This window comes from Chionomys nivalis, chromosome 13 (assembly GCF_950005125.1).
Source record: "Chionomys nivalis chromosome 13, mChiNiv1.1, whole genome shotgun sequence".
Lineage (NCBI taxonomy): Eukaryota > Metazoa > Chordata > Mammalia > Rodentia > Cricetidae > Chionomys > Chionomys nivalis.
In genome coordinates this window covers 16508043-16535406 of record NC_080098.1, presented here as the reverse complement: position 1 = coordinate 16535406, position 27364 = coordinate 16508043, and the positions used below count along the sequence as shown (strand labels likewise).

Genomic DNA, 27364 nt, shown 5'->3' with positions numbered 1-27364 from the left:
GGGAGGAAGCCTTAGTTCATCAATGGCACTTGCTTTCTGACTCCTCAAGGGCTTTCACTGATGCTTTTTGCCGAGGCTCCAGAGTTTGTCTGCCTTCTGTTCTGAATCATGGAGACTTTCAGTTTAGAGAACAACCCTGTGGATCCTTTGCCTCCCCTGGTCCTCGGGAAGAGGAGGTGAGCTGAGCAGCTGGGCTAGTTACCTCCCCAGGGAGCCCCGGCTGGCTTTAAAAACTTTCCAGCGCGGTGCCACGGCGACGGGCGGCAGCTGAGTCGGAGCCCACGCGGCCCTCGCCTCCCGCGAGGAACTTTTCGGAGTGGCGGTGGCTTGTCACTCTCGCTTTCAGACGCGCCTCCCCCTGGCTCGCGCTCCCGGAGCGCCCTCCCTCCTGGCGGGGACCTTCCCCGGAGACCGCCCGCCCGGCAGTCCGCGTCTTCGTCGCTCGCTGGCCCCAAGGCCCCAAAGAACGTGCGCCCCTCTCCCTGGCCACCCAGCCGAGTGCCCGCGCCACCGCCCCTAGGCTTTGCAATATGCTTTAAGCGGCATTCCGCGCACTGAGAGCCGCCAACCGTAGGGCGAAGAGGAGCAGGGGACCCGGGGCGTGGAGGAGGGGACCCGCCGCCTTGGAGCCGACTTTCGCCGATGGTCCAAAGCGACGCGTCCAAGTCGCCTCCCGTAGCGGCGGTGGCGCAGGAGAGCCAGATGGAGCTGCTGGAGAGCGCGGCTCCCGCGGGGGCGCTCGGAGCACAGGTAGCCACAGCGCCGCGCCTTCTGCTGGCTTTGTGAGCCTCAGGGCTCCTACCTCAGTCCCTCCCGCCGCCTCCTTTTCCGATTGCAGACCTCGCTTGCCCCTCTCGCTTGGGTCCCCTTCGCCACCTCCTCCCCCAACCCCTGGCTGACCGGGACCCTGCCCCTGCGCGCCTTCCCGGGTTCTGCTCCGGCTTCCATTTTTTTCTCTGCTTTCTGAAAAGCCAGTGGGAAGGGGCGAGGACGACCTGCTGCTCCGCCCCGGCTTCTCCAGGGCCACGCCGCTCGGCGGTCCGCGCCCCTGCCCGGGAGAAGCACATGGAGAGCAATGGACCAGGCGAGCGGACTGGACCGGCTCAAGATCGTGAGTCCGGGCGGGCGGGAAAGGGTTTTCGCACCCCGCAGCGCCGTTTCCGGCTGGCTGCCTCTGGTGGTCTCCGCTAGCTGCTGGGCGAGGAGGTGGGATGCTATGCAGGGTCGAGGTGGGCGTGGAACCCCCCTGCCTAGTCCCCAGAGAGCAGCCTCTATCCCCCTCGGCACCTGGGGCGCTGTGCCACCCAGACAGTTCAGCTGTCCCATTGCCAGGGTTTGCCTGGACCCCCAGTTCCTTTGCTTTGAGAGCATAGAGTTGGAGATGAGAAAGTTTTTGTTTCTGTTTGCCCTGAAATGACAAGTCATTCTAGCTGCTCCTGGCTTCCCTTCTCTGATGAGTATTAGCGGTTTCTGGAAAAATTCTGTTCCGCTGCTCACTGTGAAATAGGAGATGTCGGTTGTAGGCGTAGGGTGTGATAAGGTAGCTTTTATGTAAGGCTTTGGCAGGTACAGTTGGGATTCCAGACACCCCCAGTCCTGGGCGGTAAGGAGTTCCTCAACTTTTATTCTTGGGGCAAAGCCTTCAAACCTGACACTTGGGCTAGTTGGAGAGTCATGGGAAGAGTGTAGGGTGAGTCCAGGAGAATGCTTCTCCTTTGCTCTATTACTTTGGCTTGCTGTTTTCAAACCCACATTTGCCAGATTGTAAACTGTGATATGTGTGTGTACACAAATAATACATAGCATAAAATCCGCTTAGACGAGTGTTTACTGTGTAGTCGTGGGGTGGGAGTCGGACGTTCCGAGAAAGGTCACAAATAATATGTTGTTCCTGCTCTGGTCGCATTTCTGTGCTGTGACAATGGTAACCCATGTATTTAATTCAAGCTCTCCTGAGCTCCCCCTGTGTGTTTGTGACCTTACTTGGGTGTACATTTGCATGCTGCTACTCATGCACGTGTGTGCACACGTGTGTACAGGCTGGAAGGTTCTCTGTGTAATGTCAGAGGGTAAGTTGCAGAAGGCCCGGGGGTTCTCTCCTTCAGCCCTGTGGGTCTCGGGGAGGGGGGGGTTGAATTGCAGGTCTTAGGGCTTCCTGCCTACAGTATTACCTGCGGAGCCATCTTGTGGACTGTTTATTGAGCTCTCTTTGACCACTGGAAACTACAGGTTCTAAGAGTGATTAGAGATGGGCGGGGGGAAGCATGGACAATATGGACTTGTAAATCAGAAACTCATTTCTTTTTGGTAGAACAGGTAGGCTTCAGTCTGCCTAGTTGTCTGACAAGCCTAAGCGGGAGACCTGTAATTACCCAGAGCACTCTAAGCCAGATTCTGCCAGAGGATCCGAATTTGAACCCACAGAGCTCACGTTTGTTTTAGGCTCCTGATTTTATCATGATACTTGCTTGCCACGGAGACAGGTGAAGATGTACTCAGAGACTTCAGCTGTGCAGGGACGAAGGGCTTGACTCTTGAGAGAGGAAGGTAATTGAGATGTCTCTTCTCTTTGAAGTTTCTTTAGGTAATTTTTGTTTAAAGAAAAGTTTTTGTTCTTGTGATAAAAATAGTACTTTTTAAATCTTGGTAATCAAAGTTAGGGCTGATACACTGAGAGGAAAAAAAAGACCTGTATTCAGGTGAGAGTACTAATTTACCTGGTTGTTTCTAACTAAATGTAAGACAACAAATATTCAGTGTACAGCTGCAATTGAAAACTAATCTAAAGTGGACAGATAGAATTTTCTCCCTTCAAAGAATTTATATTCCTGTAGTTTCATGAATGGCAAAGGAGATATTTGCAGGGGGGAGTCTGTTAGCAAATGCAGTGAGTTAAAAAAGAGTAAAAGTCACAAGTCTCAAGATATCTGCAATACTTGACAAGGGAGGTAACATTCAAGTGGACAATATGAGGATTGCTAGATTTCAATGAAAACTTTAGACACACTGGGAGCTGCAATTGGGCGTCTTCCCTACCATGTGTGTCTGTAATCTCCAGTGTAGAGAGCATGGAAAGTGTTAACTTGGGGACTGCCAGGCATCAGGTTCACGAGGCTATTTGAAATCACATCTTGGAGACTTGGAACAACAGAGATCTGTGAAACGGGTTCAGAAAAGGAGCCATCTGACAGCTGCCTTGCCAGATCCACGAGAATGTTCTGTAAGATAGTTTGCTGGAAGAAGGGGAGGTTAATAGATATTCAACAATTTGGGCAAGGGCTAATATGTCTAAAGTCAAAAGAGATAAAGAGATTATGGCTATGTTAGGTAGGCCTGTGACCATCAGACCTTTCAAATACCAAGCCAGGAGAAAGAACACGTGACTATGCTGATATGGAAAAGAGATGGAAAAGGGGAATGGATTTTATAAGTACGTGGATGCCAAGCAAGCTTTAAATGTTTATCCGCTCCTGCTTTGTTGGGCTCCTAAAAATGAAAGCAATCGTGCCTCCGTGTGTTTCTTCCACGTGTGTTACGTGAGGGCAGAGTCACACTGTTTATTTTATATCTGTGGGCTCTGGCAGCCTGGGGCCCCGGTGAACTTGGCAAACCCATGAGCCCTCCGATCTTCGTTTGGACAGAACAAACTGGTTGTAAACTCTACCTGAGAAAGAAGGCTGCCTTTGGAGTATCTCCCCCTCACCCTTTCCTGTTTCTCATTCTGTATGTGTGAATGTGTATGTGTGTGTGTGTGTGGGGGGCTTGTTCTTTTGCTTAAGGTGCTAAATAATAATAATTCTACCCAGGAATGTCCAAGTGTAACCTCCATTGACAAATATACTTCTCAGCCATCATTGACTCCAGAAGTCAGTTTCTTCTTCTTCTTCTTCTTCTTCTTCTTCTTCTTCTTCTTCTTCTTCTTCTTCTTCTTCTTCTTCTTCTTCTTCTTCTTCTTCTTCTTTTTTTTCGAGACAGGGTTTCTCTGTGGCTTTGGAGCCTGTCCTGGAACTAGCTCTGTAGACCAGGCTGCTTCTTCTTCTTCTTCTTCTTCTTCTTCTTCTTCTTCTTCTTCTTCTTCTTCTTCTTCTTCTTCTTCTTCTTCTTCTTCTTCTTCTTCTTCTCCTTCTCCTCCTCCTCCTCCTCCTCCTCCTCCTCCTCCTCCTCCTCCTCCTCCTCCTCCTCTTCTTCTTCTTCTTCTTCTTCCCTCAGGATTACCGTTTTCACAGGAGAAAAGCAAAAGATATAGATTCACAAACTCACCATTTGTTTGCCTATGGAGATGGAATAACCTCATCCATTTGAGTTCTGCTCTCAAGTACATGATCAGGAGCAAAGTGGGTGTGTTTGTGATGTGAGAGGTTGAAGGTCATGTCAGTACAAATCTTAAAAGTTCGGATTTTTACCAGACTGCATTGATTTTTCAGTCATGGCTGGGAGTACGAGAGCATATCTGCAGGCAGAGGGCCAAAGTTTTCCTAGGACTCTCCAAGCTCCGAATCTGATGCTCTACTAGGTGCTAGATCCCTGGGGCCTCGGGTCACCTAATATGTGGCTAGCCCAACCTGAGATGTGCTCTGAATATGAAACACAAATGAGATTTCAAAATAATAAACAGGACACGTCTCCATTAATAACTCTTACACTGGATACATACTGAAGTGATCGTATTTTTGTTTTGTTGTTAAATACAAAGATAAATACAAAGAATGCACTGTTATAATTCATTTCCCCTGTTACTGCGGCTACTAGAGAATGTATATTACATAGGAGTTCACGTTCTTGTTGGACAGCATAACCGTAAACATTGTAGCTGGTCCTTTTCTAAGGACTGGGACAGCTCCTGGGAAGGTTGGGTAGATGGGGAGCAGTTGAGAAGGACTGGCAATAAGATAATAGTGACACAGGAGGAAATGGCCTGGAAACAGAACAGGCGCTCTGCAAATTAGGCCTCAAAGAGCCCGGTAGCAGTCCAGCATCTCTAGTCACACCTGACAATGAAGGACAGGAAGCAGAGGGCCTGTTTGTTTTGCTCCTAGCAACAGATCCCAGCTGGTTCTGCCCCAGCCAGCTCTCCAGCTGCCTTTCAGCGCACCATAGAAACAGAGTCTGGTCATGGCAACATCCTGACCTGCTGGAGCAAGGGGCTTTATCAGAAAAGAATGGCAGCCTTCCTTCTGGCTCCCCCAGAAACACGCTTAGGTCCTTGCTGTGTTTAAGTCTTGCCTCCAAATACCGTGGACGGGTTCACACGCTGTAGGCGTTACTCGAGCCCTTATTCCTAACGATTGGTTGCTTTCCTATTGAATGGTTCTAGTGTCAAGGCTTCGGAGAAATTGAAATATCATCGTAGTCAGAAATTCTGAGTGTGTTTTTGGAATTCCAAATATAACATTTGAGTGATATGAGGTTTAATTATTCTACAGTTGGAGCCCTTCCTTCCACTCTTCTCCCCTCCCCACTCGCCTAGTGTTTCCCACATTCCAGGAAAGCACTCTATTGGAGTTCAACACCCACAGCCTCGCTTCCTGTTTTATAATTCACCTGTCGCTGCCTTTGACTGCATTGTCATATGCTGCACGAAGTCTTGACCTTTTCTAGTCAAGTTTAGCTAAGTATGCTAACCCTGTGGAGGAGGGGAGTGGAAACACTCTTCAATTTTGTGACACTCAGACCTGTCTATGTTTCACCAACCATGGCAAGTACTGCATATTATTATTATTTTTTTACAACTTCAGAGTTACAATTATTTATTATATCACTTAAAGCAACTGCACTTTCTTAGGAATCTTTCCAAGCCTGGCATTGTGGAAAAAAAAAAAAGACACATCCTGCCCCTGGCCTTTCCCCCTCTTCCTCTCCTCTTCAGGCCTTCAGGAGACCTCTTCCCCAAGAGCTGTATTGGTATTGCCTCCTGATTCTGCTTTCCTGTGAGCTGGATCCCTGTGAAAACCAACTGTATTTCCCTTTTCCTAAGGAGGCAATCTCAGCTACTTCTCACCTAGTGAAGGACCTAAGGACTTTCACAGCCAAGTGCCCGTAAACAAGGGGGCTTAGTGGATCTCTCTTGAATAATTTTGGTCATGTTGACATTGTTCCCAAAATGCGGAAAGTCTGGAATTCAAAGGGATAAATGTCAGCAACAACTAATTGAGCGGAAGCAAACTAATTGTAGGCATCAGCATTTTGCCTGTGGACAGCGATTTGTCATAGAAGAGCATCAAGCACATGCATCTTTCTTAAAGCTGTCCCTGGAGGCTGCCATGGCAACTTTGTTTGTCCTGCTGAATTCCTCATAATTAACGACTACTGTCCCCTTTCACTCATCCAAAAGCCAGACTTTGGCTACCTCGGCAAACACGAGCATCTATCTGCTGCTTCCAATATGAGTCTGTTTTTGAAAATTAACCCGTGGTGCAGGCTATTCACACAAAGCTGGTATGCAGATCACCACGTATTTGGAGTATGTTTTAAAATATGTTTGTGTAAATTTCTTAATTTTGTTCTAATTTCTGAAGTCTTTGATGTGTTCAGACAGTTTAATTATGTGCCTCTCCCTTGCTGTAATGACACAATTTAAGTTTCGTAGCTACATGTCAACACCATTCTGAGTATAAATCAGTGATTTGGGGGGCGCGGGTGTTCCAAGAGGAAGTCAGGGAGAGCGTGTGGAGAGCATGTGTCTGTCAGAGTTCTGGGCAGCCTTTTACACTCCAAACTCCTTTCTTTTCTCCCTCTTCCTCCTGTCAGCCGGAGCCACTCTAATGCTTAACTGCCTCAAATATTAGGTGTCATATAGTTGCTGATCACCACCGTGAGACCATTGTTTGTACAGATAGCTGTGCCTAAAGCAGATAACCAGGCAAATGCGGCTTCTTTTCCAAATATAGTTAACTAAATAGTGTCGGGCTCTTACACGCCCTCCAACTGGGGAGAACGTTCTCCCTTTTTACAGTTTTTTCATTTTAGCGCTAATATTACAGGGTATTAAGTCATTTAAAAAAGCAAGCCGTTTCAGACAAAATGGACTTTAATTTTAAATATACATTGAACTAAAGGAAACTATTTTAGTTTGGGGCAGATTCATACATGTACATAATGGCTTTAGTCTTTTTTTTCACCCCTATTACTCTGTCTCATTCTTCCTTTGTCTCCTGGCTGAACCCTTCTTCTTCCCAAGGAGTCCCTCCCCTACTTCCTTTCTGCATGCACTGCTCGCAGAGCTTAGTTAGGATTGACTGCATGAGCAGGGGTAACTTATCAGTAGCTACAACACTGAAGTAAACGACACCCCGCCTGGAACCACCACAGGGAGGGAGGGGCCATCATGAGCCCGCGCCTTACAGGCTGGAATGCTGGTGGAGCCGGTCTCACGCAGGTCTGTGCAGGTGACCACTGCTGTAATGAGCTCATGAGCTTAACTAGGTCACATCCGAGAACACCTTCTTATTTCCAGAACTCCTCCTGAACCTCTGGCTCTCTTTCTGCCTCTAATTCTGTGATGATCTTTGGGTTTTGGTGGTGGGAGGTGATACAGTTGTCCCTTGTAGGGCTGAGCATGCTCCATTTAGCAAAATAGTAGCAGTGGGTTCTGCCTTAGGGCCTATAAGCTTGCCAGACACAGGTTTCTGGAAAGTTTTATAGTATAGTTCCTGTGGAGTATGTCTTTAGACAGTGAAGAAAAATACACTTACTCTGAAATGCGTAAAATAAGAGGGCTGAGATATAAGTGAGCATGTTGGTTTATTTTGACTCTAATAACTATGACATGGAATAATATCAACTGCCTATAAAGTATAAAATTCCAAAAGCTTAATGCTTTTAGTCGCTCCTTAAAGATATGTGTGATTGAGGGAGAGTGTTAAACGTACTAGTGGAGTCTGGGGAGGTGGCTCAGTGGATAACGCACTTGCCACGCAAGCATGAGGACCTGAGGGTGATTCCCCATACCCAAGTCGACCTGTTGGCACACGGCTGTAGTGACAGTACTCCTGCAGTGAGATTGGAGGCAGGAACTCCAGACTCCACAGATGCTCGTGTAAACTGTGTGTAAAGCAATTGAAAATTGAAAAATCCCGTAGTACATATATTCTGTTAAAAGCTAAGCATGTCTAAAATAATGTTTGTGAACAATATTACCAGGAGAGTTGAAAAATTAATTTGAAGTTTTGAATGTGTCTGTCCTTCCTTCCTCCCTCCCTACCTCTGTCACTCTTCCTTTCCTCTTCTCTTCCTTCCTTCCTTCCTTCCTTCCTTCCTTCCTTCCTTCCTTCCTTCCTTCCTTCCTTCCTTCCTTCCTTCCTCTGCCCCTCCTTTCTTTCCTCCTTCCTTCCTGTTTTCCTTCCATCCTCTTTCTGTCCCTCCTTCCTTTACTCCTTCCTTTTTCCTTTCCTCCCTCCTTCCCTTCATCCCTTTTTCCTCTCTTTCTCCCTCTCTCCCTTTCTCTGTCCCTCCTTTCTTTTCTCTTTCCTTCCCTTCTTCCTTCCTCCCCCCTTCCCTCCCTCCCTCCCTTCCTTTCCTCTGCCCCTCCTTCCTTTCCTCCTTCCTTCTATCCTTTCTTCCTTCTCCCTTTGAAGTACAGCAGCCTCCCCTGGGATTGGCTGTCTTCACATTTGTCCTCTATTCTCCCAGGGCTGATTGTGCAATTTTGAGTAACCAGGAAAAGCTTAAGACACCCAAGCAACTGAAGAACAAGCATTGTTATCATTAAAAAGATGAAATAAAGAATAACAGAATTGTTTTTGTATCACCATTTCAAAATGGTACCAGAGGGAAAAGATTATACAGTCTTTTACAGTAAGATTATATTTCGCTTTTTTCTCAAAAGTAACACATTCTTCACTAGAATAAATAATGTGTTTTACATAGACTTCTTGCGCATATCCTACAGAAACATGCTAGATCTTATAAAATTCTTTCAAAGTAATAAGTAACTTTCCATATGGAATAATGCAATTTTTTAAAAAAAAATATAGGGGATTTTCATACCTCATTTTAGCCTTCTTTGGCCTGGTAAAATGGCTTTGTCCAAACCTTTACAGGATAATTGGAAAAGGAGGAGTGTTGTTAAAAGAATGCTATTTTTCCACAGTTTGCTGAATGATGTTTATATAAGTAAGAAGAATAAGCTGTGAAGTGAGGAGAGCCTTGTATGTCACAGGGAAACCCAGCCCCGCTCCCCTTGCCTTTTTCAAAGTTGGGAGTTAATCAAACGCCGTGGAAACATGTTTGTCTTACATAAAGCCCTTAGATACTTGGAACAGAACAAACATATTTAAGAATTTTCTCTTTAATATTGCACCACATTCTCACTGATGGCAAATCCATTTACATGACTCAGAACACAAATGTTCACAATAGATTTTAGCCTGCGAAAGTGCTACATATATTATGCTTTATAAGGTGTTCTTAGTTTTATGAAAACCTTATAAATAATCAAACATAATCAAGTAGCATTTTCAAAACCTTGAGTGTGGTGATTTTTTAAAAGGCAGATGGTATAACTTTTGATTATTTAGTGAAGTCTCTCTAAACCTAACAAAATTGATGTCATGTATGCCCAAGCTTCCCCTTCCACTCCCCAGGCTTCATATGGCTTTTGCTTTTTGTATAGTATATGGGCACTTATTGTTAGCTAGCGATTACACTAAATTCTATAAATCTCTCTCTCTATCTCTCTCTCTTGTTTGAAGGGGGTCCTACCATTGAGTTATATTCAGAGATCTTCATTAATACTTAAAAACAAACCTGTGACTTTTTTGTTCAATACTTAAAAATAATCACATTTGAAGGTAACAGTGGTGCTTGAGACTTAAAGAATTTCCTTACAGTACGTAGGAGGCAGGATTCCCATCTATATATATTTAGCTCTGAAACTCAGGGTTGAAGTTTTTGCATGCACACGTTAGATGGCAAAGTAAACTGTTTTCCTCAGAGTTGTAAGAATGATAGTTATGTTTGAATGTCTAACGCTTGCAGTGACTTCTCTCACTTAGCCTTCGCATCAAATAGTGCATAGTTTATTTAGAGGTCCGAATGTGAAGTCTAGAACAGAAATAGAATAGAAAAAGCAAGTTTGTTGGCAAACGTTGGTGCTGTTATCGAAAGAAATCCTCTTTGTTTCTCCCGTTTTCACCTTTACTTTCTTGTTTGTCAATGCCTTTTAAAAATGCTTTATCATTAGTGGGTTTTCCTCTCGAATGCTAAACTACCACAGTGAATACACATTGCCACAGTCTACCGGTCACTAATGCTTTGTCCAGACTCCACCCCATGTACTTACGGATCTGAAAGAAATTTAAAGGTTCACCAATATTAATTTTCCAATGATGCCCATACAATAGCAAATGTATTACCAATGTGGGCTTCTGACGTTTTCTTGAATGGGGTAGATTCCCATGGAAGGTTCGGGTCGTCTTATTTCTGTCTCTCTCTCTCTCTTTCTCTTTTCTGTAGTCCTATGGAAAAGGAGCCAGGAGGAAAAATAGGTTCAAAGGCTCGGACGGAAGCACGTCATCGGACACCACCTCCAACAGCTTCGTCCGCCAGGTAAGGGAGCTCGAGTCCGCGCTGCTGAGAGTACAGTGAAAACAAAGTGTTACTTTTTAAGTGGTTTTAAATTATCACTCTGGAGATTTATGCAATATTTTTACTTGAAATCGAAGTGAAACACATGCAGTTTAATGTCCTAATGAAAATATTTATGCTTCCAGTGTGGCTCTGAATAATAATTGCATTCTTGCCTGGCAAGTTGGGGAGAATCCGCTGCAGAATTCATTATGGAGACTTTCTGCTCATAGAAAGGCAGAAATGCTATGATAGCAATGAGCTTTGGGTTTTGGTAGTCTTTGGGAGGGGGCATCCATGTCCGCAACTATGAAATGGTAATATGGATATTTTGTTAGCTTGTTTTCCTTCTTCTCTTCTTTTCTTCCTCCTTCCATCTGTGGCTTTGAATTGATGAAGAGAAGACTGTCCTTGGTCTTGAATGGTCCTCACGTCTATGGTTAAATCAACTGTAGATGGCTTCAGATATAACTTAGCTGTTTGTTGTTTTTAGACATTGAAGCAGTTTTCATGTCAGTCAACTGTGGTAAAGTCCTGCCCAGGAGAAGGCATCAGGCTGCCTAAATAAACACTCATGTATTGCAACAGAAAGTGCTTCGTGTCCCAGAGGAGGTACACAGTAATCAGTCCTCCGAGGGGCATGATTATAAGCCCAGCATTACCTCCTGAGACGCAGGTGAGCATGTTGGAGCCTTGTGAAGTGTATGGGTGAACATGTCTTCATCTAGCACCTCTGGAGATGGGAGGACATTAAGGACAGCATGCTTTCCTGGCTGGATGGTGGTCAGTTTCTGGCTAGTGAATCTGTGTATAATTCCTTGTGGGTGCAGCTCACTGCCTAGATCAATGGTTCTATTGGAAAGACTGAGTGGCTTATTTGGATATCACTTGTTTCCTTTCCCTCTTGGGTCTTTTATCAAGAGCCCAGACTCTCTGCTCTTGACCCATGTGTGTTTGGCAGGAGTCTTCTATGAATCCTGTCTTGATCTTTTGTGTTTAATTGTTGTTTTCGTTGGAGATCATAACACTTGACCCTCTCTCTATCCCAGTTGAGTCTCATGACTTTCTATGACACTGTTCCTGAGAGTTTCATTCAGGTTTGTCAAAAATAGACCACAGTTGGCTTTAAAGATGTCTGCCTGCTATGTCTAAGGTTACTGATTTCATAGCAGTGAAATGGAATATTTCTTGTATAGGCACAGGTGATCCCTGTCCAGGCATCAGTCCCTTCTTGTACCATCGAAATATGCCAAAGGCGCATCCAAGCAACTTTTAGGCAAGTGGAAAAAGACTTCAATCTCTACCAATTGGGAATTGTTTTGGTTATAAGAAGTCAAAAAAAAAAAAAGATAGCAAGTTAAGAAGAAGGGAAACTTGCTTGCAAAGAAACATTTAGAAAGAAAAAACATCAAGCTAGGTATGGTTCCCTAAGTGTGGTCCATCCTAAACCAGTGTTCCACTGGTGTTAGGGAGCTGGGCATAGTATGGAGAGCTTATTGTACATTTACTTGTCTTATGGTATTAGAGTCCCCAGGAGCCCTGAAGGGCCTGGGATTTAGTTCTTTAGTGTAGGTAAGTCAGTTATAGGGACAATAGTCAAAGCCTTTTACCTGCCAAGCACCCACTTTTATTTTGCCCTTGGGGTAACGGGACTGAACCTGGAGAACTCAACTGCAGAACTTTGACTCATTGCACCAGGGTTGAGCATTGAATGATGCAAAGCAGACACCTCTAAGAGTCTTCAGAATAGGAGATGCAGTGAGGTTACAGATGACGCCAAGAGCTTGTGGAAAGTGGGTGACAACTGAGGTGTTTCAAGTGAGCAGGTGTATCAAAATTAATAGTATGGAATTCATCATTTCCAATTTAAGCTCTTATCTAAAAGAGCTTATCTAAAGGAGCTCCTTTTTTGTTTGTCTCTTTTTGCCATGTGTTCCTCTTGTATGAAGTTTTGAGAGCTCAATTCAAAAGACAGGAGGGATTTCATGGATTTCTGCATTGCCCGTGAATGAACTAGAGTTTGTTTTTCCTATCTATAATGTCCTTTTTGACGTTGAATTCTTGGGAAAGTATGTTTGCTTGAGACACAACTGTGAGCGACTCAGGCAGCTGTTCAATCGTTTAAATGTAGATATAGATTGTTAAAACATATGTGAGTACGTAAGAAGAAAAAGTAGAGGTGCTTTCCTAGAATCTCAATGGAATGAGGCACTCTGTATGGCATGAATCTGGGGTAGCAGTCTAAGCAACTCATCAGAAACCCGCTCACATCATCCCAGAGAAAGCCTAGCGGCCTGGCAGTGGCTTGCAGTTGGAAATTATACTTTTGTTTTGACAATGTAATCTCCATTGCAACAACATTCCTATTTTGCTGCCACAAGAAAATGAGCAAAGGCTACTCTGACGTGGTTAGATCCCTAATAGAAGTGGATTGGGGGAGTATTTGCAGAAACTCATGGCCAAAGGTAAGAGTGAGTAAGCATGCTAGGTTATTATATAATGGGAAAATGTTCTTATTTTCAGTACCTGTATGCTAAACGAGTGAGTGGCTTGTGTCGGTGCTAGTTACGTACCTGTCTGTGTCTAGAAGCATTTATAATTAACATTAGAGGAATATTTGGTCACTAGAACTGGAATTTATTTTGTTCTTTTCATTTTTTTAAAATGGAGTCTTGCTGTATTACTCAGGCTGGTTTGAACTCATGAGCACAAATTATTCTCTTTCCTCAGCCTCCAGAGGACCACAGGCATGCTCTACTACATAAGGGTTATAATGGCATTACTTAACAGATCTATGCAATTAGATTCATTATGGTGTTTTATTTGAAAAATAGTTTCTATATAATTTTGAAAAAACCTTAGAATTCTGGGGGTTTTATTTGTATTTTAAAATGCATTATGGTACACAAGCTTTAAAAACTGGGGAATGGGTACTTTTAGGTAGTTATAATACTGATACTTAAACGGTTTAGAAGCTGGGACTATGACGATTTAGGATAGGAAAAAATTCTAAAAATCTTTCTAATTTTTTTTTTTTGAGAACTAGTGGAAAAGCAGGGAACATGTTTCAGGTGGCTTGCTTCTCCTGAAAAATCATGTATAGAACTCTGCTGAGATTTTTGCAGAGACAGCGTCTTTGCAGGGTTTAATAAGGTTAAGTAAGATGAGAAGTATGGGGTCCTAGTTTAACATCAGTAGCCTTAGAAGATGAAGAGATAGCAGAGAGACTGTGTATACAGCAAAAGGCCATTTTAAGACTTAGCAAGGAAATTTGCCATAGGTCTTAGCACCAGACTTTGGTAGTGGAAAAACATATTTTTTTCTTGTGTAAATCACTCAGGCATCCGACATGGGTGCTCAAGCAGACTAACAGAGACAGATCTACTTCTCAGGTGTGAAAGTGGCCTTTCTTTAATTTTCAACTTATTTATTTATTTATTTATTTATTTATTTATTTATTTATTTATTTTGTGACAGTCTCACTATGTAACTCAGGCTGTCCTGGAACTCGCTCTGTGGACCAGGCTGTTCTTGAACTCTGCCTCCTGAGTGCTGGGATTAAAGGCATGTGTCACCACCACCCTGCTTAGCTTTCAGTTCTTGCTCTTATTGCTAATGGGTATGCTTGCCAAGAAGAATGTAACTCAAGTGCTCAGGTCAGTGGGCTCGGGGTCACTGTACCCAGAGAACCACCACCACAGCCGAGTAGGCACAGCACTCCACCACCCAAATCCCTAGTCTGACTGCTTTCAAGCTGTGTTCTCACCTTCTTGAAAGACAACCAAGTTTTTCTTCCTGATATGGATTCATTTTGCCTCTTTTTGAGATTTCAGGTAAACTAAAATTGCTTTATGTCTAAATTCTTGCACCCAACTTCATATTGGTTGTAGTCGTCCACTGTGGGCATTTCAGTACTCAGGTGATGTCCTTGCAGTACAGCATTGCATTGCACGGAAAGTGCCTCAGCTCATTTACATGTTCTGTTCTTGAGAGACACCGGCTTGTTTCTCTTTGAGCTTAATGAGACACTGCTGCCATGTACATTCTTGGGTGTACCCTTGATGCACATGGATGCATTTTTGTTCAACAAATAGTCTGAAAAATGCAATCATATGGGGTGTGTGTATGTAGTGAAGTCAGTAGTGAAGAACAGTTTTCCAAAGTGACTAGGTCAATTTGCCTTACTTCCGGTGGCATCTGGCCATCCACCTGTTCACAAGTAGCCAGCATTTGATGCCGATGTTTGTATCTCTGTCACTCTGACAGTGAGATGGTTGCTCACTCTGGTGTTAGTGTTGATTTGCTCTTAGTTAATTTATAATTTCTCTGTAGCTGGGAAACATCTAGGGAGTAGTATATATAATTACATACAATCTGAAAGATCTTCTGTGGGTTTTAAAAATCACTCTTTATAGTAAACATATCGTTAGCCACAATAACTAGGTGTATACATATTGTATTAAAATTATATCATAACTATTGGAATATGGTGAAATATTTTAGGCTCTATTACAACATGAAGAAGGCTAAGCAATAAAAGGATACAGTGCATTTATCTGGGGTTAATTTTTCAGATTGCTGTTGTAGTTTTTCCATTTTTTTTTCAGTGTGTGTGTGCATGTTTCTCTAACTAAGCTTAATTTTTTAAAAAGAATCCTATTCTTAAGAAAATCAATGCCTGTAAGTAAGTTTCTGCTTTTGGCTTTGAAGTCAAATTATAGTTACCACGAAGAGCAGCTTCAGGACTAAACATGGGCTTCACTTTTTCAGTTACCCTTTCCCCATTACCCAACCATGCACCCCTCATCTTTCTGGTCTTGGGGACCTATTTGAAGTCAGTGATATTTCAGGGATTCAAGGTTGACTCACTCCTGCCCCTGCTGAAAAGTATCTCTAGTACATCAGTTGCATTCTAGAGCTGGGCTGGGAGTTGGGTCCTGAAGGAGCCTTTGCCGACAGGCTTCTTGACGGTCTATTACAAACCTCATGGGATTTCCCACAAGAAGATGGTGAGAGGGAGTTTCCTCTAGGCTCTCCCTTCTCTCTCCATGAGCAGCTGTGATGCGACAGGCTGCCCAATGTTCTGGATCAGACATTTCGGCACCTGTTCTGAGCTGTAGTTTGTTAGCATATTGATTGGAAAAAAAGTTAATTATATGTTTATTCTGTCTCATTTGTTTATGTTGTGGGTAAACCATTTCCTTGGTATCCTCTATGAGCACTAATCCATGAACTCATAATTTTCATGTTTCTCTCTTAAATCAGTTCTGATCTTGTGAGATTTTTTCCAAATGATTTTCTCCAAGAAGCAGGAAAATAGTTAAATGCTGAGTCTAAGTATCACGTCTACCATTTATATTTGGCTTTTGCATGGATAACTAGGATTTTTTTCAAATTCTGTTTATTCTTTGGTAATTTCATACATAACTACAGTGCATTTAGGCAATATCAATTCCTCGATGATTCTGTCATTTGTCGCCTCGTCATTTTCACATTGCATATAACTGCCTCCAAAAAATTAGCTGGATGTATTAAAGAAGTTAAAATCTGTATGCTAATTAGGAATATGCAAATAAGCACTATTTAATCATTCACTACTATGACTTAAGAATGCAATTTTCCAGTTGAAACATTTATTAAAACATCAATAAAAAGCAAATCATCTTCATAGAAGTACTGACAACTGATGTTTATTAAATATTACTATATCTAGAGAGCTCTATTCTACAGCTGAGGAGACTCAGACACAGAGAAAGAAAGTAAGTCATGGTCACACATTATAGGAAGATTGCATAAAGAATTTGAATCTAGGCAGCTGGCTCCAGATCATTTTCTTTTTTTGGTGACATTACACTCTCTTGTAACAAAAGGACATAGATTAGTAGAAATCTATTAAAAGGGTTTAACTTGTTTAGCTCAGGAGAAAATTGATACCATTGTGTTTAGGATGAAACATGCTGTATTATCTCCTTTTCCTCATTGTGGTAATAAAATTCTTGACAGAAGCCACTTCAGTGTAGGAGGAGGGAGGCCACTTGTTCGTCTAGGCTGCTTGTTTATCCTGGTCACCCAGAACTAAAATAACCACACAGAAACTATGTTCATTAAATCACTGTTTGGCCCATTAGCTGTAGTTTCTTATTGGCTGACTCTTACATCTTAATTTAACCCATTTCTTTTCATCTGTATATCACCACGAGGTTGTGGCCTACCAGCAAAGTTCTGGCATGTATGACTCTGGTGGCTCCATAGCGTCTCTCTGACTCCACCCTTCTTCCTCCCAGCATACAGCCTAGCTTTCCCTGCCTAGTTCTGTTCTTCCCTGCCGTAGGCTCAAAGCAGTTCTTTATGCATTAACCAATAGAAGCAACACATAGACAGAAGGACCTCCCAAACCACTTCAGGGAGGAAAGGATTGGATCACAATCTCAGGGGATGTCAGTCCATCATGGAGGCAGAAGCATGTGGCAGAGACTGCTCATGTCTTTGAAGATAAAAAGCAGAGGGCTCTGCCTGAGACCAGAAGAGGATGTCACCTACAATTACAGCCCCAGTGATCCACCTCTGCAGCCATGCCAGTCCCAGAGGCTCCACAACCTCCCAAAGCAGTACCACCAGGTAGAACCAAGTGTCTCATACATACAATCCAATGGGAACTTGTTTTCACCCATTGGTTTTTCAGGACAGGGTTTCTTTGTGTAACAGCCCTGGCTGTCCTGGAACTTGCTTTGTTGGCCTTGAACTCACAGAGATCCTCCTATCTCTAACTCCTGAGTGGTGGCATTAAAGGCATATGCTACCACCATGCCTGGCTATGGGACGATTTTATGTCAAAACCATAAAGCATATGAAGGCATTAAGTTCATCTCAACTCTGAACTTTCTTTAGAGGAAAATGAGGCTGGCCTTAGTATTATAGTTTTATTCTGTGTTATCACTTTGTTTACTTGTTTATTTGGTTTTTTTTTTTTTTGTGTGTGTGTGTGTGAGAGAGAGAGAGAGAGAGAGAGAGAGAGAGAGAGAGAGAGAGAATGTGTGTCTGTGGTATTTCTGCATATTTGCGTGTGAGCACATGATGCTGGTACATGCAGAGGCTAAAGAAGGTTGTTAATGTCCTCATCTGTCTACCTTAATCCTTTGAGTCAGGTCTGTTACTGAACGTGGTGCTAGGCTTGTGGCCAGCAAGTCCCCAGGGATTCTTCTATCTCCATCCCACATAGTGTTGGGATTTCTGAGCACATGTGTACCCATGACCAGCTTTTAACAAAGGTGCTGAGATAAGAGTCTCAGGTCCTTATGGTTAAGCTGCAAACATCCTTACTGCTGAGCCATCTCCCCAGCTCAGTTTCATGGCATCTTAAATGCCAGCATCCCTTCATTTCTTCCAGCAAAAGTTGCTTCAATTCTCAGTTTGTCACATTTCAGTGCACCCCACCACTCCTGTTGGTAACGAGAAAGGCAGACGGAGCTGGAAGAGTATTTGTTTCTTTCTCTCCTTCCAAGAATTCGCAGGAGCACACAAATTTTAGAATTTGAGGATTCTGGAAGCTTCTATCCTGTGTTAAACAAACAAAACTGAACTTGCCTGTGAATCATCTGTAGCCTTTGCCAGTCTGTTTGGAGGGCTGGCTATGGCTGACGTGGTCCCAGAAATCATCCAGGTCATGAATCTGGGTGAGGCAAAGCAAACATTACACCTCGTTTTATGTGAGGCTACTTCAGAAATAGTTTAGAGTCTGCCGCGGCCTTGTCTTTGTAAGGAAAACAAATACTTTAATGATAATGGGTTAAAGGGCAAAAAGCGCTACACATGACTTATAGACACTGGATGTAAAATCAATGAGTATCGTTCAAATTGCTTATGTGCTAAAAGGCATTGAATACACAAAGCCCTTGTTAGCTTGTACTGTTAAGGTAATTGTGGATACCGAGGTTGTCTGTGATTCTGATACAGCTCTATGTAGCACGGAGTTCTCTGTGGTTCTGCTATAGCTCTGTGTAGTACTGAATTCTCTGTGGTTCTGATATAAGTTCTGTGCTCTTTGTCTATGTTTAGAACAGATAAGTGGATGACACATCTTTATTTCTCATTATTTCCTAATTTATTGCATGGATCAAGTTTTCTTATAAACCAAAAGAAAGAAGATAAAATCTCCAAAGGCTATTGTTTAGAAAGAAAAAAAAAATTTCTTTTAACACCAGAACATAAGTGGGGCAAATGAGTTTCCTGAGAGACAAAAAAAAAAAAAAAAAAAAAAAAACAGCTGGACTAGGAAAAATGGCTGAACCTACCTGGCATGGCAGGGTAGAACATTTGTGTTGTTCTTTTCCAGTAAGAAACCCTAGCTGTATAAATTTTTTGATATTGCCAAGGTTAAGGAAAACTTTGCACATCTTCTGATAAGGGTGGTCATGAAAATTAAAGCAGCCGTAGGGACAATATGAGAGACATTGTGAGGGATGGCTTGAGAGACGGCGTGAGAGACATTGAGAGACGGCGTGAGAGACAGTGTGAGAGACATTGAGAGACGGCGTGAGAGACAGTGTGAGAGACATTGTGAGAGACGGCGTGAGAGACAATGAGAGACAGTGTGAGAGACATTGAGAGAGATAGACTATATTAGTGCTCATTCTGCAGTTATTTTTAGTTTGTCTCTCTCTTCCTCCCTTCTTCCTCTCCCCCTCCATCTTCTCTTTTATCTCTCCTCTCTCCGTCCCCCTCTTATCCCCTCCCCTTTCCTCACTCTCTCTCTGTCTCTTCTCCCATCACAAACCTGCATTCTGTGTTTCCTTTATTCTCCTCCCCCATTTCTCCTTCTTTTTCTTCATTTTTTCTTAAAGACACATATTCTCCCAGCCTGCACTGATATACCTGGCAGTCTTCTGAAGGTGCACACCAAATGTTCAGGGGTCGGCATACCAGAGTTGCTTTGGCTTGATGGTCATGCACACACAGTCAAGCCACTTTTTATCCAAGGTACTTTGCCATCTGAGCTCCGCTATAGGTTCCTGCCATGTTTGGCCAAGATTCACTAACTGTTTGTACTGATAATTTTTTTTATTAATTAATTTATTTATTAAAGATTTCTGTCTCTTCTCCGCCACTGCCTCCCATATCCCTCCCCATCCCCCAATCAACTCCCCCTCTCTCATCAGCCCTAAGAGCAGTCAGGGTTTCCTGCTCTGTGGGGAGTCCAAGGACCTCCCACCTCCTTCCAGGTCTATTAAGGTGAACATCCAAACAGCCTAGGCTCCCACAAAGCCAGTATGTGCAGTAGCTTCTCAGCAGTCCTCAATGTCCACTATGTTCAGTGAGTCCGGTATTATCCCATGCTTTTTCAGACCCAGGCAACCACTTTGGAAAGCAGTGTGGCGGTTTCTTGGGAAATTCGGGATCAACCTACCCCTGGACCCAGCAATACCACTCTTGGGAATATACCCAAGAGATGCCCTATCATACAACAAAAGTATATGCTCAACTATGTTCATAGCAGCATTGTTTGTAATAGCCAGAATCTGGAAACAACCTAGATGCCCTTCAATGGAAGAATGAATGAAAAAAGTATGGAATATATACATATTAGAGTAGTACTGATAATTTTTATAGGTCCTTGAGTTGTGCTGACCAGTGCTCATTGTGTGAGAAGTTGAGGCTTACAAATCTACACTGCTTTTTCCCCCCGGAATCCTCAAGTACCAGTATTCTCTGTGGTTGGCAGGGAAGGAGTCAGACATTCATCTGGGGTTCTGGCTCACCAACATATGTTGTGGTTGTAATTCAGTAATCCTGTAGCTTCTAAGGGCTTCCAGAATGCAAATCAGAATGACAAAATGGAATGAGGCAAATATTTAACAGAAGGTTGCATGACACTTTCAGAACATGGTATTCTAAACAAATTCCATCATCTCCCAGTACCAGTGTTCTTGGTTCTGCTTCTCTGGATCTTTTATATTCGTTCAGATTGGCTTTAAATATAAATGATTAATCACAGAGACATGCAGTATATTTTTCAGTTTTGTTTTGCAAAGGCAGATTAAACTGTGATAATGGTTACAGACTCCAGGCCTGTGGAGACTGATATGTTTAAGGCTGGATAAATCTTTTAGCCTTTAAATACTGGCTTGTTGCCTTGTTATCCTGCGTTCGTCACAAACACAGCTATAAATAAGAAAGCAGTAGATTTACTGCCTCTAATTTCCTGTAAATGTCTCTCAATCTTACGAGACATTTGCTTGAATTTTGTGAATGGCAGAATCTGTTTTGTGTCCTCTTAGGAACCATTTTGAGGCATGTCAACACAAAAATGTTTACCTTTGTAATTTCCTCACTCTTTCTACAGAGCAAACTATGGACATGTTAGTTTTCACATGTCTGTGTGAACACGTGTGTGTGTGCACATGCGTGTGTGTGTGTAATAAGAATATATTATGGAAAAGTTGTGACCACTCTCAGAATTGTTTTTGTCTATGTATTTGAACACCTACTCCATAAACTAGCTTGAATTAGATCTCTATTACTATTTTGTAAATTTGAGCATTGAAAATAATTTTTGCATACACCCTTCTTCCCACTGAGATAAATATATCCCCTTTAAACCAAGAATTATTTTTGCAGGTGCTTTTATTTCTCAGCCTCGCAGATATGTTTTGAATTATACTTGTCCTGTTTTCTTCTATTTTTATTCACGTCCAGCTTGGATAGAGCCATGTGAAGTTTCAAAAGTTGCATAGACTGAATGGACTGCGTGGGAATAACTGAAATTTATTTAGATAATCTAATACAGAGTAACTAGTCACATAAATAATCTAATACAGAGTAACTAGTCACATAAATAATCTAATACAGAGTAACTAGTCACATAAATAATCTAATACAGAGTAACTAGTCACATAGACAATCTAATACAGAGTAACTAGTCACATAGACAATCTAATACAGAGTAACTAGTCACATAGATAATCTAATACAGAGTAACTAGTCACATAAATAATCTAATACAGAGTAACTAGTCACATAGATAATCTAATACAGAGTAACTAGTCACATAAATAATCTAATACAGAGTAACTAGTCACATAAATAATCTAATACAGAATAACTAGTCACATAGACAATCTAATACAGAGTAACTAGCCACATAGACAATCTAATACAGAATAACTAGTCACATAAATAATCTAATACAGAGTAATTAGTCACATAGATAATCTAATACAGAATAACTAGTCACATAAATAATCTAATACAGAGTAACTAGTCACATAGACAATCTAATACAGAGTAACTAGTCACATAGACAATCTAATACAGAGTAACTAGTCACATAGATAATCTAATACAGAGTAACTAGTCACATAGACAAACTAATACAGAGTAACTAGTCATATAGACAATCTAATACAGAGTAACTAGTCACATAAATAATCTAATAAAGAGTAACTAGTAATGTAGATAATTTAATACAGAGTAACTAGTCAGACATATAATTTAAAACAGAGTAACTAGTCATATAGATAATCTAATGCAGAATAACTAGCCACATAGACAATCTAATACAAAGTAACTAGCCACAGAGATAATCTAATACAGAATCACTTGTCATACAGATAATTAATACAGAGTAACCAGCCATATAGACAATCTAATACAGAGTAACTCATTACACAAATAATCTAATACAGAATATATTCACACATCACACTTATAATCTAATACAGAGTAACTAGTTACACAGATAATCTAATGCAGAGTAACTAGTCACATAGACAATCTAATACAGAGTAACTAGTCACATAGATAATCTAATACAGAATAACTAGCCATTGTTACTAGGAAATAGTTTTATTCAACAGTGAAGTTACAAAAGCATGTATGTTTCCATTAAACCTGGCTAGATTAGTTACTCCAAGTTAATTATTGATGTTTTTCACAGGTGCTCTGCCTCAGGTAGGAGTCTCATATGATCGACCAAAGGGACCCTTTTCTGTCTTATACACTTGTGAGAAGGGCCCACTCCTCTCCATATGGATTGGTTCCTGGAAATACTCACATGTAATAATTTTATTGGATGATGAAAAAGCCATCTTTTAGATTTTGGAGTAAGTGTGAAAATTGTTTTCTAACTTTCACCCCCCACAAGAGAGGTCTGCAGTTTTATCTTGTCATTGTTCCACACCTGTCACTGAGCCTCTGCTTGTCATCCTCCCTGTCCTCTGCTTGAGTGAGCCTTTGAGGATCAAAGAAAACAATACCAAGTATATCCCAGGGTGCTTTAGGAAACTCTGGGTCCTGAAGGCATGCACATTTGGGGAAACAGTGATAGCTCTTTGGGAAGTCAGTGTCCTTCGCCATGAGCTCAGGAACATGTGATCACCGTCCTGAGGATTTTGCTGTTGGGGCTTTCTGTATCTCCTTGTTTTCCTCTACACAGAGGAAAGTCCCAGTGCCTGGTCCTCCTTTTCTTTTGCAGCAGTTACAGGAGAGCATTGCTCATTCTGACCAGGACACTACTTTCTGACCCTGCTTCCTCTATCCCAACAGCCTTCACCACCTTAGCAGCCTTTCTCCATTGGAAGGCTCTGTCTTTCGGATCTGGGGTCTTTATCTTGAGCTTGACACTCAGTCACATTTCCCAGTCAGTGGAAGGTTTGCTGATTTCTCTTTGAGCAAAGTTTTGCCTCTTGAAATAAAAAAGTAATAAAACATACCTTTTCCTTAGTGCTTCTCACCACCTACACATGCAAGCAATATTCACTTTGAAAGAAAATATGGCATAGGTGTTAATTTTTCTAGGGCTGTTGTTATAAAGCTGCCATACCGGATGGCATCAATAAAATGGAATAACATCATAGATTTTTATTAGCTTTATTAAATAAAATGCCTAGAGAAAAAAACATAATAAATTCAACTAGTATCTTCATTGAGACCCATTTTCATTTTCTCTATCTCATGGGTTTTCTCTCTGTATTATTTTGTTTTCTCTTTATGGGGCCTCAAACTTGTAGTTTATGCATGCCATAAATTTATAAGACATGTAAGAGGCTTAGAACTTTTATTGGACATGGTAACATACACCTGTAACACTAGCAATTGTGATCACTGTTCAAGGCAAGTTTGGATTACATAGTTTTCGGATACTTTTTTTTTTTCTTGCTGATTTTTTTTATTAATTAATTAATTTAATTATTAAAGATTTCTGCCTCTTCCCCGCCACCACCTCCCATTCCCTCCCCCTCCCCCAATCAAGTCTTCCTTCCTCCTCAGCCCAAAGAGCAAGCAGGTTTCTCTGCCCTGTGGGAGGTCCAAGGACCACCCACCTCCATCCAGGTCTATTAAGGTGAGCATCCAAACTACCTGGGCTCCCACAAAGCCATTACATGCAATAGGATCAAGAACCCATTGCCATTGTTCTTCAGTTCTCAGTAGTCCTCATTGTCCATTATGTTCAGCGAGACCGGTTTTGTCCCATGCTTTTTCAGTCCCCGGCCAGCTGGCCTTGGTGAGTTCCCGATAGATCATCCCCATTGCCTCAGTGTGTGGGTGCACCCGAGTGAGCACGAGCAAGTTTTCGGATACTATAGTCTATATTGTAAGACTCTTGTCTCAGTCGAACAAAGAACACACAGAATGTCTGACCTGGGACTTTTGAGGATTGAACTCATCAGTATAGCTAAGAGTTTGTTTACCTCTATAGCATAATGTCTGATAGGATAAAACCTGTTGTATATGAGCAGGATAAGAATCATTTTAGTTGCATGAGAAGTTTGAATATACAAAACTTCTACATATATTTATATGTATGTATATATATGCATATGAATCTCCTATCACTTTTGGATTTCCCATTTTTCTTCTATATTTAAAGTGAGGTTTGTATTTTAATATATAATAATATACTTGAGTCAACATCCTTCACAGTATGAAAAAATTATTTAAAAGTGTCTTGTGTGTGTGTGTATATATAGCATATGCATATGTGTGTGCATATGCATGTGTGTGTAAGTACATGTGCACATTTTTATGTGTGCATATAGAGGCCAGAGCTCAACATTGTAGGTCTTCCTCCATTACTTTATACCTTATACTTGAGGTAGTGTCTCAATCTCTCACTGGATCCAGAGCTCACCAATTCGGCTATATTGGCTTGGCCCCTGAACTCCAGACATCTTCCTGTCTGTGACCATTCCTGCATCACCAAGCTACTATATGGGTGTTGAGGATTTGAACTTAAATTCCATGCTTGTTCGACAGGCACTTCACCACTGTGAGTCACTTTCTAACACCTACTTAAAATAATTTTCCTACATCCAGATTTTACAACCCATGATTGAGTCCTTAGAGTTATTACTTCAAGCTTGTGGAAATCTAGTACCAAGAGGAGGCTTCCTTATGAGTCTCACTTAATCTTCCCCCTGACAGTTACAGGAAGAGCTGTATCAGGAAGAAATCCACATCCTAGGTCAAGATGCCCTGCTATGCACTCATTGCTCATAGCACAAAATATCCGCCAAAGATCCCATGTCACCTCTTGCTGATTTATCTGACGATGCTCACACGCTCACCACAGTGTAGCTCATATTCCTTTCAGAATGTTATTTCAAGTTTTGTTCCTTTCCTAAGTAGAATGTGCTTAAAAAGTCAATCTAGGTAGCTCTGTGAAAGGTCATGCAGCCCTATAGATTCCTAGTATCACAGGCTGGACTGGTATGCTTTGAAACCAGTTCCTGAAGGACCTCATGTTCACTTATGATTGAGTACTATGACCTAGAAGGGCTTGAAAGATCATTCTAGGTTATAACAAAAAGCAAATGAGGTAGGAACCAATTCCCAGGAAAGTAATAAACAAAAGCATGGCTGACTAATACATAAATAGCTTTTGCTGTGACCCTGCAGGAAGTATGTTCTAGAAAAGCAAAAAGAAAGCTGTGGGTGAGTTTAAAGGAAGCAAAGCTGTATTTAGAGTAACAGATCCAGAAAGCATTGTGTTAATGATCCCAATGATAATTTCAAACAGGGTAAATTTATGGTACGTTTCTGAGATGGTAAATTCCTGTGTGGTTGGCAATAGGGAACATGGGGAGACAGATGGGGCATGAGGCTGGAGACAGAGGGAAGGCAAAGAGTTTCAAGGGTTTCTATGTCATCATGTCCCTGATGTTACATCCTGAAGTCAAGAAGGACGTTAAGAATATACAATGATAGTCAAATTTGGTCACATATGCCTCTAATCCTAACATTGCATAAACTGAGGCAGAATTGAGATTTTGAAGCCATTCTGTGTTGTATAGAGAGAGCAGTTTCCAAAATGAATCCAAACCACCACCTCCAACAAATAAACAAATAAAATAAAAAGGTGGGCCCATAAATTTGAATACTAAGTATTATCATAGAAAATATTTGGATAAAGACATAATGATCACCACATGGTTCCAATATGCCCACACTCTCGTAAGCACTTAAGTTACCAATATATCTTACTGAGGTGAATACTGTGTGCAACAAGAAGGAGAGAGATCTTCAGAAGCTAGTTCTTTTGTCTTGGTTCATGCACCTAAAAGTATATTGCATTTATTATACCAAATTTGTGTGTTTTTGTCATATTTGAACCAAAACATGATATGGCACAAAGCAAAGCCTTAGAAACTATTGAGGAATTAGCGGTACCTGTTTAATACTGAATATAAAAATATATATTCATAGTTAATGAATCTGGAGATTCTAAAAGTCTTAATTTATTCTGTCTTTTCCTTAGGTTCAGTTAATTTGTGTGTGTGTGTGTGTGTGAGAGAGAGAGAGAGAGAGAGAGAGAGAGAGAGAGAGAATGAGAGAGAGAGAGAGAGAGAGAGAGAGAGAGAGAGAGAGAGAGATGGGGGGGAGTTGGCTTAAGGACAATGGACAGTTTTAAATGCTTAGCACCTCCCAAATAAATAAATAAGCAATCTGTTTTTGCAATAGGGTCTCTCACCACCTTAGAGTTTACCAAATAGTTTAGGCTGACTGGCCAGTGATCCTTAGGCATCAACCTGGCCATCAGGCCAATTTTTAAAAGTGGGTCCTGGGGGTTAAACGCAGGTCCTTGTGTTTGCATTGCCCAAGCTGTCTCAACATGCCTTTCAATTTTTTAAAATGAGTACTTTGATGTGGGGGAAAGCCTTGACCTGGATGGAATGAGCAGAATATAGGAAAAATAAAAATCAGAAGTTCTGAGAGACAGTCCAGGACCTCGGAATAGGATTTGTGGTCCTCTGCTCTGTGAAGACAGATCCCTCCACCTAGATGTGGAGGGGAAGGAGTTCCGCATTCTTTGAAGGTAAACAGGGACCGTGGGTGCAGAAAAAGAGCAGTGGAAAGACTCCTTAGATGGTGCCTGCCTGCTTGCTTGTCTCTTCACAGCAGTCTGAGGGCTGACAGGCCTGGCTAGTGGAGAGACAGAGGGGAGCTGGCGTTCTATAGCGACAACTGGACTAAACAGTTTTGCAGTTTTAAAAACATCTAAAACGTTTTAGCAGATAAAATAAAACCACGTGCGAAGTCGCATTTATGGCCTCTCCTCAGAAAGCTCAAGCTGAAGGAGGTTAGTGGGCTCCAAACAGCTGCTTGTTCTAATGCCCTGCTGTGGCTTTTTCTGTGAATTTGTGTGAACCCCTTTGAACTCGGGCTAACAGAGCATTTTCTCTGCACAGAAGTAGTCATTAGTGGTCTTATAATTTGAAAATCGGCCATTCTCTCTGCCTCAGGCCGTTGGTTTGGGGGAAGAGTGGTGTTCCTTGCTTTCTTTCTTTTTGAGAAAATTAGGTTTCTT

General features: G+C 41.9%; 1 protein-coding gene across 7 annotated transcripts in view; it reads left to right on the top strand.

Moving 5' to 3' along the window:
- Window positions 1-361: 361 nt before the first annotated feature.
- The window catches only part of Cacnb2 (calcium voltage-gated channel auxiliary subunit beta 2), a 353794-nt gene continuing 326791 nt past the window's right edge, over window positions 362-27364 (top strand). For 3 of the 7 annotated variants that reach the window (XM_057788146.1, XM_057788139.1, XM_057788138.1), the window contains exons 1-2: window positions 779-1111; window positions 10453-10545. In XM_057788146.1, the coding sequence (XP_057644129.1) occupies window positions 1076-1111; window positions 10453-10545 (129 nt within the window). In that variant the 5' untranslated portion in view covers window positions 779-1075. Of the gene's footprint in view, window positions 751-778; window positions 1112-10452; window positions 10546-27364 lie in introns of those variants that run through there. The other 4 variants (XM_057788141.1, XM_057788136.1, XM_057788140.1 and 1 more) reach the window with 2 other exon arrangements.